The sequence below is a fragment of the Lytechinus pictus genome, chromosome 3, assembly GCF_037042905.1.
Source record: "Lytechinus pictus isolate F3 Inbred chromosome 3, Lp3.0, whole genome shotgun sequence".
NCBI classification, from domain to species: domain Eukaryota; kingdom Metazoa; phylum Echinodermata; class Echinoidea; order Temnopleuroida; family Toxopneustidae; genus Lytechinus; species Lytechinus pictus.
Window position 1 is genome coordinate 35,438,905 of NC_087247.1, and position 18,740 is coordinate 35,457,644.

Sequence of the window (18,740 nt, forward strand, 5' to 3'; positions counted from 1 at the left end):
TATCGTCTAAGGTGTGAAAGACAAGACATGAATGGAGGAGGGCTAGTCTCCTGAGGAAAACTTGCAAGTCACAGGGGGAGGGGGAGAAGGGGGGTGTCCTTCAGCATACAAGGATATTGCTATCACAGCTTTCATTCGAATGCAAAAGTAGCACTTCTTGCATTCAAGGAATGGAACCTCCAAGGCACAAATGTATTTCCCTTGAATTAGGTTGAGTGCAGCAGATGTCAATGAATGTCTTCCTGAATTAAATTAACATTGTTAAGTGGAAATCAAGTCAAAAAGCATGTGATAAAAAAGACATGAGTCTGGACCACTACATTATGATGCATTACATGTAGTTTCCGATGAGAGTGGAATGGATGACTATAACAAGGACCCCACTGAATATCAATATGTTGATTTGGTCTCCCATTTTGGACATGATCTCTGCAGCTTAAAATACAAATTAACAATCATCAATCAATGATTATATATATACACATGCAAACCCTGCCCTCACTTTGCCTGCTTCAATAACATTTCTCCTACATTTATAAACAACTTTCCTTGGACTTTAAATTTTAATTTCTTTCACCCCTCATCTATCTTACCCTTTAGTGATATTATTTGTCATGTAAAGATAGACTGAAATAAATTGAATTGAATTGTATTTTTCTACATCAGTTAATTATGCTTCGTGTTGCTGTCACGTTGAGAGAAAAAACCAATTATCACAATTGCTCAATTTAATTGTATGAAACGTGACATGCAGTCGACTGAACATATGGCTGACTAGCTGAAGAGTCCTATTTGACACAATTTGACAAAAAGATTGTTGCTGCTTTAAAGAAAAGAGCAACCTTTCATTCCACACAAGAACAAACATTTGGATACATCCATTACTATTCTAGCATACTAGATTTGCATAATTGTAATTAAAGGGATGGTTCAGGCTGAAAATATTTATATCTTAATACATAGAGTAGAATTCACTGAGCAATATGCCGAAAATTTCATCAAAATCTGATAACAAATAATAAAGTTATTGAAGTTTAAAGTTTAGCAATATTTTGTGAAAAACGTCGTCATGAATATTCATTCATTACGTGGGCTGATGATGTCACATCTCCACTTTCCGTTTTCTTATGTTATTACATAAAATCATAATTTTTTCATTATTTTATACTTGTGTGAATAATATGTCTCCCTTATAATGAAATAAGTTGCAGCAATAAATATCTAATGCACTAAATCAGTTGCCAATCCAATTTTTCTAGTTCTTGGAGGAAAAAATATGAATAAACCTAATTTCATATAATAAAATACAAAAGAACAAGTGGAGATGTGACATCATCAGCCCACCTAATGAATGAATATTCATGACGACTGTTTTCACAAAATATTGCTAAACTTTAAAATTCAATAACTTTGTTATTTGTTATCCGATTTTGATGAAATTTTCAGCATTTTGCTCAGTGAATTCTACTCTATTTCTTAAATTATACATATTTTCAGCCTGGACCATCCCTTTTAATAGCCCTTATGAGCTAGCACGCTCCAAATCATGTTGTATGAAAAAATTACTGCACTATCATCCATTCACTTTTGTTCATAGCAGAATGACAAGTCTGTAAAACCTTGGAAAGTCAGTATTTTGAAATTATAGCAATGGTGGCAGTCTCATATTGTCTGAAAACTGTTGCCTGATACCTATTATTCCATGAAGGATGTGAAGATACATTAATATGATTATTATAATAGATAGTTAAGAAATTACCAGGTATCGCCTGATACCTGGTAAAGAACTCTTTTGAGGCAAAAGAAGGTTGCTACCCATGTCATAACTCTCCATTTTATTCTGAGCTGTCATCAAAATATTTAAATTTTGAGATACAAGGTTTTATCAGCCTACCTGAGAAATGCTGCAATCAAATAATAATCATGTATCTCTGGACAGGAGACTACTGTGTGGAAGAAACTATTTCAAAGTATTGACGACCAAAGAAATAATGAAGATAGTAGGCTACACTTAATAAACAGTAAATAAACATGATTCGCAACTAACAAATTTCTGCTGAGAGTGATATGCAACCAAATAAATATTATGTATGATTTTCAAGTATGGGACTACTAACAAGTGTTAGTAGAAACCTGAAACTTTCAGAGTGGGGTTTGGGAATGAGAGCATCTCCAAGAGCATCTGACGAGAATCATTTGAAATTTTACAATATTCGATGAATATGAAATGCCACAAAATCTCTATTTACTTTTCCTGTAACTTGACAATCCTGGTAATGGTGAAACCTTCATGTACAGAAGGTGACACAACATTCCCTTCGGCGACACTTGCTTCAGGCTTTACTTTGTTAAGATATAGGTTTAGGGTTAGGTTACAGATAGGGTATAGTGTTAAATCCAGGGTTGGTCATTCCTTTTGTGTGTGGAATTCATAGCAGAGCAATTGTCGCCGAAGAAAATGTCATGGAACCATACAGAACCTCTGTCTGTAATAAGGGATTGTAGTAAGGTAGTTCAGGTGGGCATCTAAGACAATCACAGTATGCATCATCTTTGGTTAAACCAATCCCTGATACCGTCCACAAGGAGGGAATATATCCGATTTACCTGTATATTTCCACTGATCACATGCGCATCTAGCCTTCCAATCCATAGATATTTCACTTAACCCATTGCTTACTGGAACCACGCGGTCCCTGTACAGAGTCTATCATAGGAGTTATCAAATACAGTAGTCAGAGGGTTATAAGGACTTACCATAATAACCTCTGATAAGATTGTCCCACTCCACCATGGCCTCTGCCCTTGAGAGGAACTGGTAGCCCACCTTGAAGAGGCTAGGATGATAGACCACTCTATTGGCAGTTGGTGTGTAATGGTACTCCAATATGACCTCATGTGATGACGATATATAAGGTTGGGGTCGTAGCTGACTGCAGTGCCTGGTTACGCTGGAGCCATCAATTATCTATATCATAAGAGATTACAACAACAACATTACTGTATATCAATATCCATGACTGTTAAACCTAATATATTTGGATACTGTGGCAGTTTATACCCAAGACTTGAAATGAAAGTGAACTATTCTTATCTTATTCTAAGTGCATACACACATGTCAACTCCCTTTAAAAGCAGTCTAAACATTTAACTTCAATAATGAGGTTTACTCAAGTCGTAATTTGCTTCTGGCGTGCATTCACTGAAGAGAAATAATTGCACATTAATTTTCAAGTGGACGTACAAGGTTATAACAATCCAAGGCCACATGGTCTTGGATGCCCTTGGTCTACATGTACCTTACCAAAAAAAATTGATATGCGTAAATGGAGAAAAATTAGTTGAGCTAAAAAGCAAGAATTTTAAGTAAAATTAGAAAGTTGTGATATCTTAAAGATTTGCTTGGTCTGGTAATGGGAGTTTTCTATGATGTCAAACACTTTATCTTTTGTATTTTTTCATATGAGTTTCAAATTTGTAAATTTTTTATGATTTGAAAATAAAAAAAGCTCTTGATTGAATCATAATAAATTTCAATAAAGCAAATTTTACATAATGTTTTTACATTATTGATGAAATATTTCATATTTTATATGATATATTATAATACAAAAGAAAAAGTGAATGTGTCACATCGTTTACTGTCTTATTTTCAGATATCATAACTTTCTTATTGTACATTTGATTTTGATACTATTTTATCAGTATTACGTGTAAGTAAGCATACTTTCCTCTTTGTATATCCAATTCAACTTTTCTATGGGTCTGCCAAAGTATAATGATTCAGTTTTTTTCTCTTACCCTCTCTACTACTTTAGATTCACCTTCTAGAGTTATATCAATTTGCAATATTCAATTTGTATCTTGTTTGTTTTTATGTACAATTTTACTGAGTAAATATAAAAGGTAAATTTGAACTTTTTGAGGGGCAGGACTAGCCTATATATCTTTTTAAAAAAATTTGATTAGATTTGTGGAATTAAAACACATACAATCAAATGAGTACTTTATTACTTTTTGCTTTACCACAAGTATTTTCAAGAAATCTAAGTTGATGTTTCTGGACTTCTTTAAATGTCTTTTACATCAAGACCTCTGGGGCAGATCTACAGCATTCATTACATGATTAATCCATGCTGATCGATTGAATACATCTCAACACCCAATCAATAGCTTTGCAGTGCAGTCCATATCGTGTCCATGTCCAATCGTTGCGAAACCACCGGAGGTGGGGAAGATGAAAAGCAAATGTTTTACATAACGAACATTGATTTGCACAGCCTGACGCAAATTCCAAAATGGAACCGTGCATTTGAACGCCAATACTGCACTGGATTTTATTTGCATGGGTAGGAGCCATTCAAATAGCACTGGAGACATCATCCGATGTATGTATACATGTGTATACTTGAAAAAGTGGGATTGACACAATCGGCGCTTGATGGGAAGAGAAAACAGGAAACTTGTATTTGACCAAGTTTCTATTTATGAAAACCAAATCCGTCATTGGAAAGTCACTCGAGACCATGCTCCTTTGATTACAGTGAACTATCCAATTTCCTTTTGCTAAAATCATAATGAGCTTGACTAACTAATACTAAGTGATTTTGAATCACAATGCGTTTAGTATTAAGGATAAGCTATCTCACACCTTGCAGGAGTATAACCAATTCTTACTCAAGTATTGGTCAAGAGCAATGTTTTATACATAGCAATGTTTTCCCAGCTTTAGTATTAAGGATAAGCTATCTCACACCTTGCAGGAGTATAACCAATTCTTACTCAAGTATACCCTTTGACTAAAACTTTTGAATATTTTCAAAAGGGAAATCACCGTTTGTGTTAAACATTGATTAGTTTTATTTCAATTCCCCTGCCACAATATTATGTAGCTCACTACATAATTGTATTTTTAATGTATGCATATGATGGAATCATATTGAAAAATAACGGATTATGGAGTGCTTAATCCATAGATGCGCATTTGGGAGGCATATGTTATGAACTCAATTGTCAGATGTCTTTTTACAAAATTGATTTTATTTGATAATGTAATAGTTAAAAACTTGTGTTTCTCAGCTAATCAAAATCACAATCAAGGAAAGTCATCAGTGTCGGACAACAAATGTTGCTAAAATGCTCTCCTGATTAAAATACCATTCCAGGCATACAATATCCCATATTATTTTGTGTATTAAATATATATGTTCTAAACAAATACTCAGCAAATTACATGAAAGTATCTGAATACTAGGCCCGCATTGAGAGGGTCTGTTCACAGAAAAAACCCTCAAATTACAACACCCAAGAACTAGGACACTACAAAGCATTTCTCTCAATTGATTGCCTCGCCTGCATGTGTATACAATATATTTGGCAATAACTGTAGAGAGGGTTAAATGCGACTGTCCACTAACAAGATGTCAGGATAGCTTGACTTTCAAGATAGCAAATATAGGACCTCACATGACCCCACAGAATCTAATGGAAAGAGGATCCATTTATGCCGAAAGGGGTCTTCTTTTCCTTGCTCTGAGTCATCCCTTTCTCTCTGAGCACTTCTCTCCCTCTCCTTCTCTCTCTATCACTCTTTCTTAATCCTCATTCTCTCACTATCTGCTTCCCCCATTCCTCATCTTCCCACTACCCCTCTCCTCTTTCTACCTCGCTTTAACTCTCTCTCCCTCCTCTCTCACCATTATATCATCTTAGTTACCCCCACACTCTTCCTCTCTGTCTCCCTCTCTCTTTCTTTATCTCTTTCTCATCATCATATTATCTAACTCATCCCCACTCCCCCTTCTCTCTCCCTCTCCCTCTTTTTTTTTCTTTCTTCTCTCTCAACACACATATCTGATAGCAAATTGCCCTATTTCTGCAACAGAGCCTAATGGAGTGCATAGAGCTATTCATCAGGTTGGTCTGCATTTTTGCCTCTCGTCCTTTTACATCAGTGTAGACATACTGTATCTTAACAGCCACATGACATCTCTACTTTTCTAACTGGTTTCTGCTCCTTGGTATACCCTCTACCTCTCTTCCCCTCCCTAACACTTACTACAAGCATAAAATAAAATCACACGTGAATGCACTCATACACTGCTTTTCCTGGTGACGGGAAATACACAGAGAGAAATGTTTGAAAATTTCAAACATTTCACTAAGTACAGTCTAACACAACCTTGTCAAGTTAAATTTTTCCATCTATCTAACACTGACACGACATTTGCTCCTGTGGCAATTGCTCCAGGCTTATTTCAATCTAAGATGTCGGGTTAGGGTTGCAATATGGTTTTATGCTAAGTTTAGGGTAGGGTCCTATACACTAGCGTACCTAAGGGGGGGGCAGATTGCCCCCCTGACGAGCCACAAGCAAAAAAAAAAAAGGAAGCGAAAAAAGGGAAAGAAAAAAGAAAAGAGGAAAGAGAGAGAAAAAGGGGGAAGGGGAAAAAGAAGAAAGAGTTTAAGAGAAAGGGAAAACAAAAAACTGGACCGCAGACTGTCGGAAAAGTGCTCAGAATGTAAAGTTTTCAGGTCGAAATATCAAAAAAATTTAGCTCGCGCTTTGCGCTCACACCAATTAATTGTTTTTAACTACCATTTTGTTCATAGTTTTAAAAAAGTGCTTAGAATGTCCACTTTTGAGGGGGGGGGGAATATCTCAAATTTTCAGCTCGCTCTTCGCACTTGCAGCAATTAATTATTCAGTTAGAAACCAATTTGTTCATGGTTACTAAAAGTGCTTAGAATGTACAGTTCTTAAGTCAGAATATCAAAAGTTTTAGCTCGCGCTTCGCGCCCGCCCCACTGTTCAGAAACCCATCCTGTAAAACTGCTTAGAACGTCTAGTGTCCAGTTAGGAATATGAAAAATTTTAGTTCGCGCTTCGCGCTCGCATAATTTATTAAAGATACCCATCCTATTCATAATTAAGTGCACAAAATGTATTGTTTTAGGTCTAAATTTTTAGAAAAAATTCAGCTCGCGCTTCGCGCTTGCAATTATTATTTTTATATTATCATTTTTAACTGATTTCAAAGTCAAATACCTCTTTTATAACGTCTCAAAATGAGCAGAATTGGGAACATAATGTAAACACCTTCAAAGAGGAATAAACGAAGTATTTTAATATAAACATTGCAATTACCACTTGATTAGAAATATATCGATCATGATCCAATACATTTCATTTCTGGAATGATATACAAAAAAAAAAGGTTTAATTTTGACAATAAAGTGCAATCGCCCAATAGCAAAAATTAGTAGTAGCCAGATCCCAACAGTTTTATTGGGCACCCCCTGGGTTTTTAGACAGCTGGCAGCCGTCTGTTTTGAGGAGTTTTTAAACATTTTTTTATTCTTTAGATTTCTCCTCGTACACAGACGGCTCGCTATCGTGCAGCCACCATTAGGGGACTTACAATGCAAAATCCCCCCCGTCGGGGCTCTTCAATTTTTGTCTTTAATGAATCAAACTTTTGAAAATTAACGCGACCGAAATGCAAATTAATATTCCCTCTTGGCATTAATTGCCAAAAAACGGGGAAAATCAAGTTAAAAGGAACAAAAACAGTGACTTACCTCGGCTGTCGCGCAACTTCACTGCCCTGTTTTATCCAAACATAATACACATAAATATATGGCCATTGAGTCCCCTGTACAGATCGCGCTAGAACTTCGGTCTCTGTATTTGGTGAGTGAAGCCAATGGAGTTCAGCTGGACAACCAACATAACAGAGACCGAAGCTTTTGGTCTACCCCTGGGTAACCTTTCCCATCTTCAGTGCCACTGCCAGACCTACACATTAAAACGTGTAAGGGGGGGTTGGCTGCAAAATGCAGGGCAACGAGGACTGCGAGGTGCCCAAATATCCTCGTGTATTGGTAATTTTATGACCGAATGTATAATTTCTGCACGTTTCACATCATGTAAAAAAGCTAAATAATAATTGAAAAAAAAATGTTCGCTCGCTCGAAAATTAAAAACTGTGAAGTTGATATTTGGGCAATGTTTATCAGACCCCCCCCCCTTGAAAAATTGTGCCTATATACGTCCATGCCTACAACCCCCCCCCCACCTTGCTCATCCTTGTCGCTTGCCCCCCCTGACGAAATATGCCAGGTACGCCACTGGTCCTATAGTGTTAAACCCACGGTTGAAGTTGGTCATTCGATTAGTGTGTGGAATTTAGAGTGGAGCAATTGTCGCCGGAGTAAATGTCATGGAACCTAGCTATCTAACAACATGTACATCTTTATAAGTACTGAAGTGAGAATTTACAGGTATATTCTGTACCGAATCTGAAGTTCTAAAGGCGACCGCACACCTTACGACTGGTCTGCGACCCGATTTAGGAACAAATCGCATTTTGCTCATTTTCTGAAGATGTGAATGGAACATATCATTTTATTTGAGGTTGAAATTAATTGAAATAATAATATTATAACAATTTTGAAAGATTGCAAGCCCTTATTTTGGAGTAAAGTCCAAATTAGGTTCAAATCGTAGCCAATCGTAAGACTGCTATGACGTCATTACGACTAGATATTAAATTCGCTTTTATTCTAAGAAGGATGATAGCATAGTCACAAATTTGATCATAGGTATTCGTACGATGATTTCGAACATTACACAGTAAGATATTCCAAGTCTCAATATTAGCATCAAATTCTATTACATTTTATTCTGAAATTGGGTCGCAGACCAGTCGTAAGGTGTGCGGTGGCCTCAACTCATTTTAAACTCTCTTCATGCCATCACCCTGTACAGAACATCATTAATCATCTTACCTTTACATAATCACCAAGCATTGATCCACACTGCACAGAATTATCCAAAGTCATGAGGAAGAAATCAGTAAAGTTCAGTTTAACATGTCCATGTCTGCTTCGATGGACCAGGTGATACTCATATGTGGTGGGTAAGGAGAAATGGGTGTTGGGAAAACCAGGTGAGCTGAAGGTTCCATCTCGTGTCTCTCTTGCATTGTGGCTCCCATTAATCCAAATATGAAAACGATCATCTGAAATTAACAAGTAGTTGAAATTTCATCATGCAGTGCACACATGAGGAATATGGTCAACTTCCTACAAAATACTGTAATGTATATTGTACGAATTTCAAAGAAAAACAAAAAATCATCTCAACTTCTGGTAATTATCCAAATTGAGTTCTGATTCTATAATATCAATTGAATACAAATAAAATTTAATAAAAGAAAATTAGTCTTGTTTGATTGTACCTGTATTCATTGTAATCTTTTTAACCAAGATCTGAAGAAATCATAGCAAAATTTAAGAGTTGCAATTATGGTCAATGCTTTACGTGTTATGAGAACAAATATGTAATATCTTCTCTTTTTTTGGGGGGGGGTGGTTCAATACATTCACTTCTTGGCAAGTTTACAATGTGCTATTGATTTAGGGATGATTGTCTTTTTTATTGAATGTGTTTTCATATACTAAATATAAAGGAAAATTAAATATCACATTGATTAAATTTAATTGTGAATAAACACTGAATACATAATTGTCACTTTATTCTTTGGGATCAACAAAGTTGAGTGCATTAAAGAGAATGCAATAAAACCCTGTACAAAATGCATACAAAATGCAGTCATCTATTAGCGTAAGAATACAAACTAACATACAATATACTACATGTACTTGCCCTAATGCTCAAGGATTCTTATCAGATATTCTGATAAAAGGGTAAAGCAATTTTAACATTCCCACATTAATAATAAACAATATCTTTCTGCGGAGTTTACTCTGTGATCCAGTACACATGCAGGTATTCAGGACGTGTATACTTCACGTTAAATTTTATAAGGAAAGGATTTTTAATAGTTATATCTTAACCTTCATTTAAAGACCTAATTTAATTTGATTTGTTTCCTTGATCCTTGCAGTGGTTGCTGATCAAACTCGAGCAAGACAACTATAAGAATGATGTTTGTTGTTACACTTACAAGAGCAGAATTATATGTTGCAATTAAACATAAATGATGCCAGCTATGGTAATGACCTTAAGTTGAATTCAAACAGAATCCAATAAAATGTTCAAATAGACAATATTTTGGATTCTGGTACAAAATGCACAATTACATGATTTTGGTATGAAATCTGCTTGCTTTTCAGCTTAGATTTTATGAATTCACATTGGAATGATTATGTACATGTAAGCTTTATAATGATATAATAACAACTGACCTTGATATTAAAGACCTTTTCAGGGGCTGCGGAACCAAGAGGGGTGGGGGACTGAAGATCCCCCTTCTCTAATTAGTACAAAATTGATTTGCAACAGAATGTGTTTTCCGTATATTCAGCCCCCCCCCCCCACCTTTCAAAACTGTTCTGGGTCCACTTTCTCAAGAAAGCATTTTTGATGTGACTAATTGTGTTTAGCTTTAAATGCATGGTGATCCCAATTATTTGCGGGACTTGCAGAATTAACTTTAGGGCTGTTTTTTATTGGGTACTCAAATATTGATTCAAAAGGTAAAAAATACAGGTCTATACAAGACAGATAACAAAAAAAATTGAAAGTGCTACGTTATCATATCATGTTTATCCACAGTAAGCAATGGGTTAATGATCTGCCCCTGAAAAATGAGCTGTCTAATGTAGATGTGAACTTATCATTTAAGAACAATGGAAGTACATAGGGAGGGTGATTTTGTTGCAGCCCCTCCTATGATATTTGATTATCATTGGCATGTCCCATGGTCCATTTTCATGTAGTGATCTGTTGTTCAACAAACCATTCAATAATGATGATAACGAGGGTGATGATAAAAATGATGATAATAATGATTATATTTATGATTACCGTATGAAAATGACAATGTTAATAAACACAACATTAACAATAATGAAAAGGATAGCTTTAATAATAATGATAATTTTCATAATAATGATTACTCATATTTATGATAATGGTATCAACAATAACAATTATTTACAGTAATAGTGATACTTGCTAAGTTTTTTTTCTTCTCACAAAAATTAGTAAGGCATTACATGCATGTCAAAATAATGCAATTCTGATCCAATAATTGTATTGGATGAAAACTGTATAATTTTGACTGCATGATATGATAGTATGTTAACTTCAGAATTCAATTAATTACCCTTTCCAAACTGCTTATTTATATTAATAGGTTCTTCATGCAAGAGTGAGAATGAAGTGACATTGGATGTTTATTAAAATTATTACATAAACCTGTTCATTGAACAAAGTCAAGTTTATAATCTAATATCCTTGAACAGTGAAAATATACTCCAAATTGCCTTCAGACCTGTCAATGTAAATCCTCACTGTATTAATGTTATGATATTATGGCTTGATGTTTAATCATTGCTGCATGCACTCAAAGCACCATGAACAACTTTAAAACGGAGTACTATTTAAAAATTAAGCCCCCTTCATACTTTGCAATTGACACAACTGGATGTTTGATAAAAATTGTGATAAGTCCAGATAATGGTGCTTCAAATTGTAAATTGTTTCTGACCCAGATCCAGAATGGTCATCTGAATGTAAATATTATTGAAATTGCTTTTGATCTTTAGTATTCAAGCTAGCAAGTCAAAGGCCAGCTGCTATCAGTTTGACATCTCTGTTTCTCAGCATTTGTCAATTGTCTACAGCTACACTGTCTAGCACCAGACAGGCAATAGCAATCTCAAATCATAACATTCCTATACAGCACTTCAGGATATAAATTTGAAAGAATTTTCCACATAAATGTTAAATTTAAAACATCCAGTCTTAGCCAATCCCAGGGTGTGAGGCAAGCTTTTATAAATGATGTACAGCTGTTGAAAGATAAATTAAGTTTCCACCCAGATGTCCAATATGTTAGAATAAAAGCAGAAAAACAATTACACACCATGAATATTTATCAAGGTTGAAAGAGTAGGTTTTTAAGTTTTGTAATTGTACTTTAAAAAATATTCCATCAATGTTTTGTATAAATTCCATCAACTGCCATATTTGATAGAACATGATGGATGATTTTATTTTTAATCAAAAATTGTTAATTATGTCTGAAACTATTTGAAACATTTGCAAGAAATTTTGCAGTTTCCGGGATAAATGGCAGTTTATGGAATAAATTAAATATAGAAGTTCATTTTTTGAAGAATATTCAAATTTCAAGACACTGATGTGTTTCATTCATTTTCTGCTTTCAGTTAAAAAACTAGGCTGATATCTGGATGGAGTTCTCCATTAGTTACCTGTTGGTTGAGGTTGCTGGCTAGCCCACACCAGAATAGTGAGACTCCAAGACAAGACTTCTGTCATAAAGAGGGTATGGTGGACTGGTCGCAGCATTTTCTATGTTTGGTTTGGCCTCTTGGAAAACGTTCATCAGTCTAAACTGACCATTGTGTTTGATGAGAATCCTTTCACAACAAAAGCTTATGCAATCTAGGAAAACAAAGTGATTATTGATTGAATTTTGGGAGAGAAAACAAAATAGCTGCAGTGTCTAATTCTAATCAAACTTCAAATAATTCTAATAGATTTGTTCTTAATCTAAATATATGTAAACGTGTATTGGGAGTTTAATGCTATGTCATATTTCATTTATTCCCATTTTAACTGAACCAAGTTCTATAGATTTGTATGAAAAAAAAATGTCATCAATCATGAATCATATATTTTTTTGCCTTGAAAATAAATGAACATTTATCTGGTTTCTTGTCTAATGGCAATTTGAATTAATTAGTCATGATTAATTTTCACTATATGACAAGAGTTCAATATTACTCAAAGAAATGGAGTGAAGTGGCCTAGTTTTTACAGCACAATTAAATCTACTGAAGCATCCATCAGGGGCCGCGGAACGGTTTTCAAAGTGGGGGGGCTGAGCCAAAAGTGGGGGGGGGGGCTGACCATGCTAAAAATCACAATCATATGGTCATTTTTACGTTTTTGTACACGGTTTTGGAAAAAAGTGGGGGGCTGAAGCCCCCCCAGCCCCCCCGGTTCCGCGGCCCCTGTCCATGGCTATGCAAACACTGACCTGGGTGTGAAAAGGGGTGGGGAGGGGGATCTTTCCAGAAACTGTGGAATTCATACTGTAACCAAAACAAAGGGGGAAGGTTACTTTGTCCCCCACCACCAGAAGCTAGGACGGCTCTGTGTGGATGACAGGTGGGGCCATTAGAGCTGTACCCAATGGTAGTAGTGGAAGGGTGCAGTTGCTCTCCCCCAAAATGTATTGGGGAAAACATACACCTTTATGCTGAAAATATCAAATTCAATAAAACTGGACACCAGGTTCTCTCTTTTTGCTTATGTAGCCTATGATATATGAAATACAAAAGTGCCCTTGTGGAAAGCTCAGTTGCTTTGCCTCTTGCTTTATAACTAGTCTCCCCCTGGCCAACCTTGGCTGGTATGATATGGTAGATTGTGTACCTTTTCATTTGTCGGACTATTTCTTATTCATCTGCATCCATTCCTGGTTCCAGGCACATGATATGTTACGCATGCATTTAGTTCAACCTTACCCTACCCCAACGAGAAGAGAGCAGGCCAAAAATTAACTTTTTCATTTTCAGGGCTCCTTTACACAACCTACTGCATAAATTTGCAAAACTGGAAAAGCTTTTACCCATCCAGCGAATGGGGACTTCCAGGGCATCTTTTAGCATTTCACCTTTTCAGGGAAAATTTGCCCTAGATCTAGTCCCTCATGGATTTTTTTAAGTGGAGGACATAAATCAACACTTTTTCATCAATACCAATCTTACCAGGCCTAATAACAAAATGGTTAACAAAGAAAAGAAATTTATTAGGTCTAGAACTTTTGTAACAAGTTACTTACAAAGGATAATAATAAAACAGGATGTTTCAGTCGTACGTAGTGACACAACAATATTTTGTTTATTATCTTTGAAAAAGACTGAATCAACTCTAACTTTACTGACAGATTTAAGAAATTACTAATAAGCACCAATCAGTGAATCACTTAAACTAAGCCAGCGGATAACCACCAACTTGACCCGGCTTACCGTAGGGAAAAAAAACTTGAGCCGTCCCTTGGTCTTTACCGGCAATGCATCCAATGTTCGTTGATAAGAGGCAAGAAATTCTTGTCTGGCTGATGATGAGCTTCCTATTCAAATATGATGAGAAGAAATGGGATGCACAGCTACACACGCCACTGAATTCCACTTATTGGCAGCGAAGCATCGACTTGAAAAGCAAACTGATAATAATCCGACGACAGCAAGAAGGAATCGACATCGATAAGCAGCACAGCGAGTCGCTCGCTCAATGTCCGTGTACAGCGTATACTTGGTAGACGTTCGAATTTGTCGCTCTTCAAATTTAGCGCGATGTACCAGCAGGTGGATCGCATAAAAATGCGCCATTCTCTGGGCACTCTCTCCCTTCAATCAGGGATATGCAACATATCCCTGCTTCAATATTTCGCTTCATGCGCGATCCGAGGGGGTCGAAATACCCCTTTCTTTAAACCTTTCTCCCCAAAATCATATGACCTTTACTGGTGTACAGATGGAGGGAGGGGGGCTTAAAGGTGATGGGGACCAAAAGTTTTACGACCGAGAAAAAGAAGAAGAAAATAAATTAGAGGAGAAAATGGAAATGAAAATGAAAATGAAAAGCTAAGACATGAAATGGTTTCTAACTAGCCTAAAATTGGGAGGGGGCAGAGATAGGTATCGGGCAAATTTTGTAAAAAGCTGTAAGTGAGCAAAACTTGTAACCATTTGAATACAAGAATCTAATTCTATGATGTATTTTGACATAATATTTAGAAAATAATATGATATTTCACACTCTATCATTCCTTTTTCCTGTTTCCCTTGTTCGTTAAAACTATGGGGTCCATAGCCCCCGAGCCTCCCATCTGTAAGCCAGTGAATTTTATATATAGGTTTCTATTTAACAATAACAGGCCTCTTCGCTCTTTGGCCACTATTTAGAAATCTTCTCCACTTATGTGCCTTCTTCATTTTTACCCATTATGCTGACCTTACGATTTACATTTATCATGGAAAACGATAATAAGCCTACCACCAGAAGGAAATACCATTTCAACATTCAACAATGTGTTTGTCATATTTTTCAAGGGGATGTGCGTTGAACTAATGTGACCCCAAAGGAAGGCCCTAAGCATTAACAAATTGTCATATTTACTCTCCACACAATATTACTTTGACAAGAACAAGAAATAAATAATAGAAATAGGTTATCATTCCGTAAATGGTCATATAATGTCATTTTTAATCTGTCAGAAAAGAAACAACAACTATAAGGGCTCCGGTTTAATGGGATTGTTGTCATCGCTTTAATTTTGCTTAGACGCCAGACGCCAGAGTAAAAGAGACCGGGATTATAGTGGAATTGTATTCCTGCTGAGTAAATGAACTCAGGAGAATAATGAGCTTTTATCATGTTAGCTTTTCTCTCTGTCGGTATACCCCTGCTAATGAAAGAACATTACTACAGCTCTTTGTCAAAATTATAATTATTATCATAAACCATTTGATCACTGATTCCTAATAATTCGAGGTGGCACTACAAGTAGTTGAGTGCTCCTTTTCTCATCTTTCTCAAGTAGCGGGTGGGGGATGAGAAAAGGCCTATATGCCTAAATAGAATAAGAGGAGTGGTAGAAGTGATACTAAAAGAAGAGACTCCGGTTATAGTGTGCAACTCTTATAGCCCTGTAATTCAATGATACAGAATATGACGTCCTTCGTGTTTCCTTGCCATCCCTAACAAAAATATCCTGGCCCCGCCTAATTTTTGATATTATAAGGCGAAGACCTATTACAGGGGCCGCGGAACCGGGGGGCTAGGGGGGCTTCAGCTTCAGCCCCCCCCCACTTTTTTCCAAAACCGTGTACAAAAACGTAAAAATGACCATATGATTGTGATTTTTAGCATGGTCAGTCCCCCCACTTTTGGCTCAGCCCCCCCCCCCCACTTTGAAAACCGTTCCGCGGCCCCTGTATTATGCTGTCACATACATCGGGCGCATACATGTGCATTTCTGTTTAAAAGCACATCACAGTGCAAACATCAATACCAATATACATGATATGCGCAATGTAATAGATATAAAAAAATTACTACCTAATTACAAAACAAAACTTACATTATCTTGAAATTTTCGGCAATCAAAATGATGCAAGCGCGAAGCACGAGCTGAACTTTTTGATATTCCGACCTGAAAACTTGACATTTATAGCACTTTTTGCAACCATGAAGATGACAGTTTAAGCGCATTTTTTAGAACAGGATTTATCTCAATACAAATTTTTGAGATTTTTACCTAGAAAACGGGACGTTCTATTTACTTTTGAAACCATGAAAAGGACGAGTATATTCCTGAATATGTGATGCGAGCGAAGAAGCGCGAGCTGGTGCTGTTTGATAAGCCCATGTAAAACTTGACATAACACGTTCAATTACTATAGTAAACCCACTTGCTTGTCTACAAGAAAGCGGAGCTCTACAGCGAGAAATTTGTTATTTTTAATTTATTCACTTCGCATTGTAAAGCAGTTCTAAACCAACATGTACAACGCACACTTATTTATAGTCAGATAAATCAAGTCATTAGCCATAAGAAATGAGCTAACAGTGACCAGATGAGAAAATTTCAAATTTTGAAGAGTGTAAAATGTTGTTTTGGACAGTGGTGTAACAAGCGGGGGGGGGGGGGGGAGGGGCAGGGGGCAAGCTGCCTCCATGGCGGATTTCATCGGATTTCACGGGAAAAAGAGAAAAGGGAGAAAGAAAGGGAAAGTAAAGTAGTGGAAGGAAAAAGAGGAAAGGGAAAAGAAAAAACTAAGAAAAACATATAAAGGGAAAACGGAATAAAAACGAGAAAAGGAAGGAAAGAAGCAGGGACAGCGGAAGGGGGGTGCTGTTGGGGCTTTAGCGCCCCGCAATTTAAAAAAAAAATCTGGCACAGAAACCGTAAAACATTTTATTATGATTTTTGCATGGTCAGCCCCCCCCCCTCACTTTCAAAACCGTTCCGCAGCCCCCGAGAAGAACATGTGAGAAAGAAAAAAAAATCACCTCGAAATATACATTAGCATGAATAGTATATATAAGATGACAAAAAATGCAAACAAAAGCGGGAAATAAATGTAGAATGGAATGAGCCAAAAGCTAAATTAGAATTTAATTTCTAAAGCCCATTTTTCTTTCTGGCGGCTTTTTAATTTTTTTCCACATTTGTTATGGTGTACCCCCTAAAATTATTTGTATTACGCAATAGCGTTGAATTAATGTGGTGTGTGAAAGCTATTTGATTAAAAATAGCGGTAATCTGTAGGGATTAAAATTGCTATAACATCAAGAGGATCCAGGGGCTCCGCCCCCGGACCTCACCCGCATAGCACTGTTGTATGGAAGGACTTGGACCATGGCCCCCACAATTCTACAACCAAACAAAAAAGAAAAAAGGGAGGAAAGAAAGAAAAGCAAAGGAAAAGTAAAATAATTTTTTTAAATATCACGTCAAAATCTATCTCAAAGTTAGATTCTCATGAAAAGGTGATTTTTTTTTCGTCGCTTCGCTGGCTTGGGACTTATATTAAGCAACTTTTTTTCCACACGCGTCATGCTGCGCCCCCTTTCTTTTTCAGGGTAAAGCATAGAGCTTTACCCTAATACTCGTGCACAATAAAAAAAAATCGTGTTTACAGTAGCGTACAGACAAAAAAAAAGGAATATTTTCTTTTGAATATATCACAAAATTTGATTTTTGAAATAAAAATGTAGAAATTTTTGCTCGCTTGCAATTTAAAAGAAAATAATACAGCCCGAGTAGGATGATTATATTGCAACAGTTGTCAAAACTTCGGGGCGGGGGGGGGGGTGAAATGCCACCCCCTTAGCACCACCACTGCACCTACTGGCTATCCATCCCTACCTTAATAAGATTCACGAATATAATATGGTTAGATAAGGAATAGAGTGACGAACGCGCCAGGGTATTTTAATGTGGGGTCGGCAAGAACGGCCCAAGGCGACGTCATTTATTGTTCCTCTAATGAATATAAGGACTCACGATAAAGTGTCACACCACCCGGACCTCAGTTTTTGATACTCTTTTTTGTATCACTACTTGAAAAATCATTTGTAGCTCATCTGTATTGTCAACATCGTTATAATTATCAAGAGCACCTTTCTTGGCAGCCCTATCAACAAAGTGAAGACACATCCATTGTAAAGAAATTTATCGTTCAACATAAGAGCGCGAATTTTAAATTAAATGTTATTTACAGTAGCAAAGTTTGACCTTGTTATCTGAAGTGCCGACAAGGATTCGCTGAAATAACAATTCCAGTAACAAAACGTGAAAATATCTAGCTAATCAAACCACTGAATAAGTGATGGCGCTGTTCGGTGAGTAGCAGTAGTAGCAGTAGAGCACATACCGTCACACCAGCCTGTGAATCTCTCCCCGTGGATACGTACGTGTGTTAGATAACAGTAAACACAAATTCAAATGAAATGAAATGACGATTACATCAGGGAGTCCCATGTTTACTTCCTGTAGGACAGGAAGTTTAGTTAATATGTATTTGATAAATGGCCCTTCCTAGATCCTCGTCCCATGACAAACAATTTATGAAGCTATATAGTATGGATCATTTCTTAATTCCAGGTTAGGTAGAGAAACTAGAGTAAAGTTAGAAATATAAACAAATGACACTAAATTCTGTGATA

At 36.4% G+C, this 18,740-nt stretch overlaps 1 protein-coding gene across 1 annotated transcript; it reads right to left on the bottom strand.

Annotated features, from left to right (window-relative positions):
* Positions 1-2,728: 2,728 nt before the first annotated feature.
* Positions 2,729-14,410, bottom strand: LOC129255665 (uncharacterized). Its single transcript, XM_054894005.2, has 4 exons — positions 14,033-14,410; positions 12,248-12,440; positions 8,792-9,024; positions 2,729-2,968 (listed from the first exon to the last, which is right to left on the bottom strand). The coding sequence occupies exons 2-4, from the start codon at positions 12,342-12,344 to the stop codon at positions 2,744-2,746; spliced, it is 555 nt and encodes a 184-aa protein (XP_054749980.1). The 5' UTR covers positions 12,345-12,440; positions 14,033-14,410; the 3' UTR covers positions 2,729-2,743.
* Between the last annotated feature and the right edge of the window lie 4,330 nt (positions 14,411-18,740).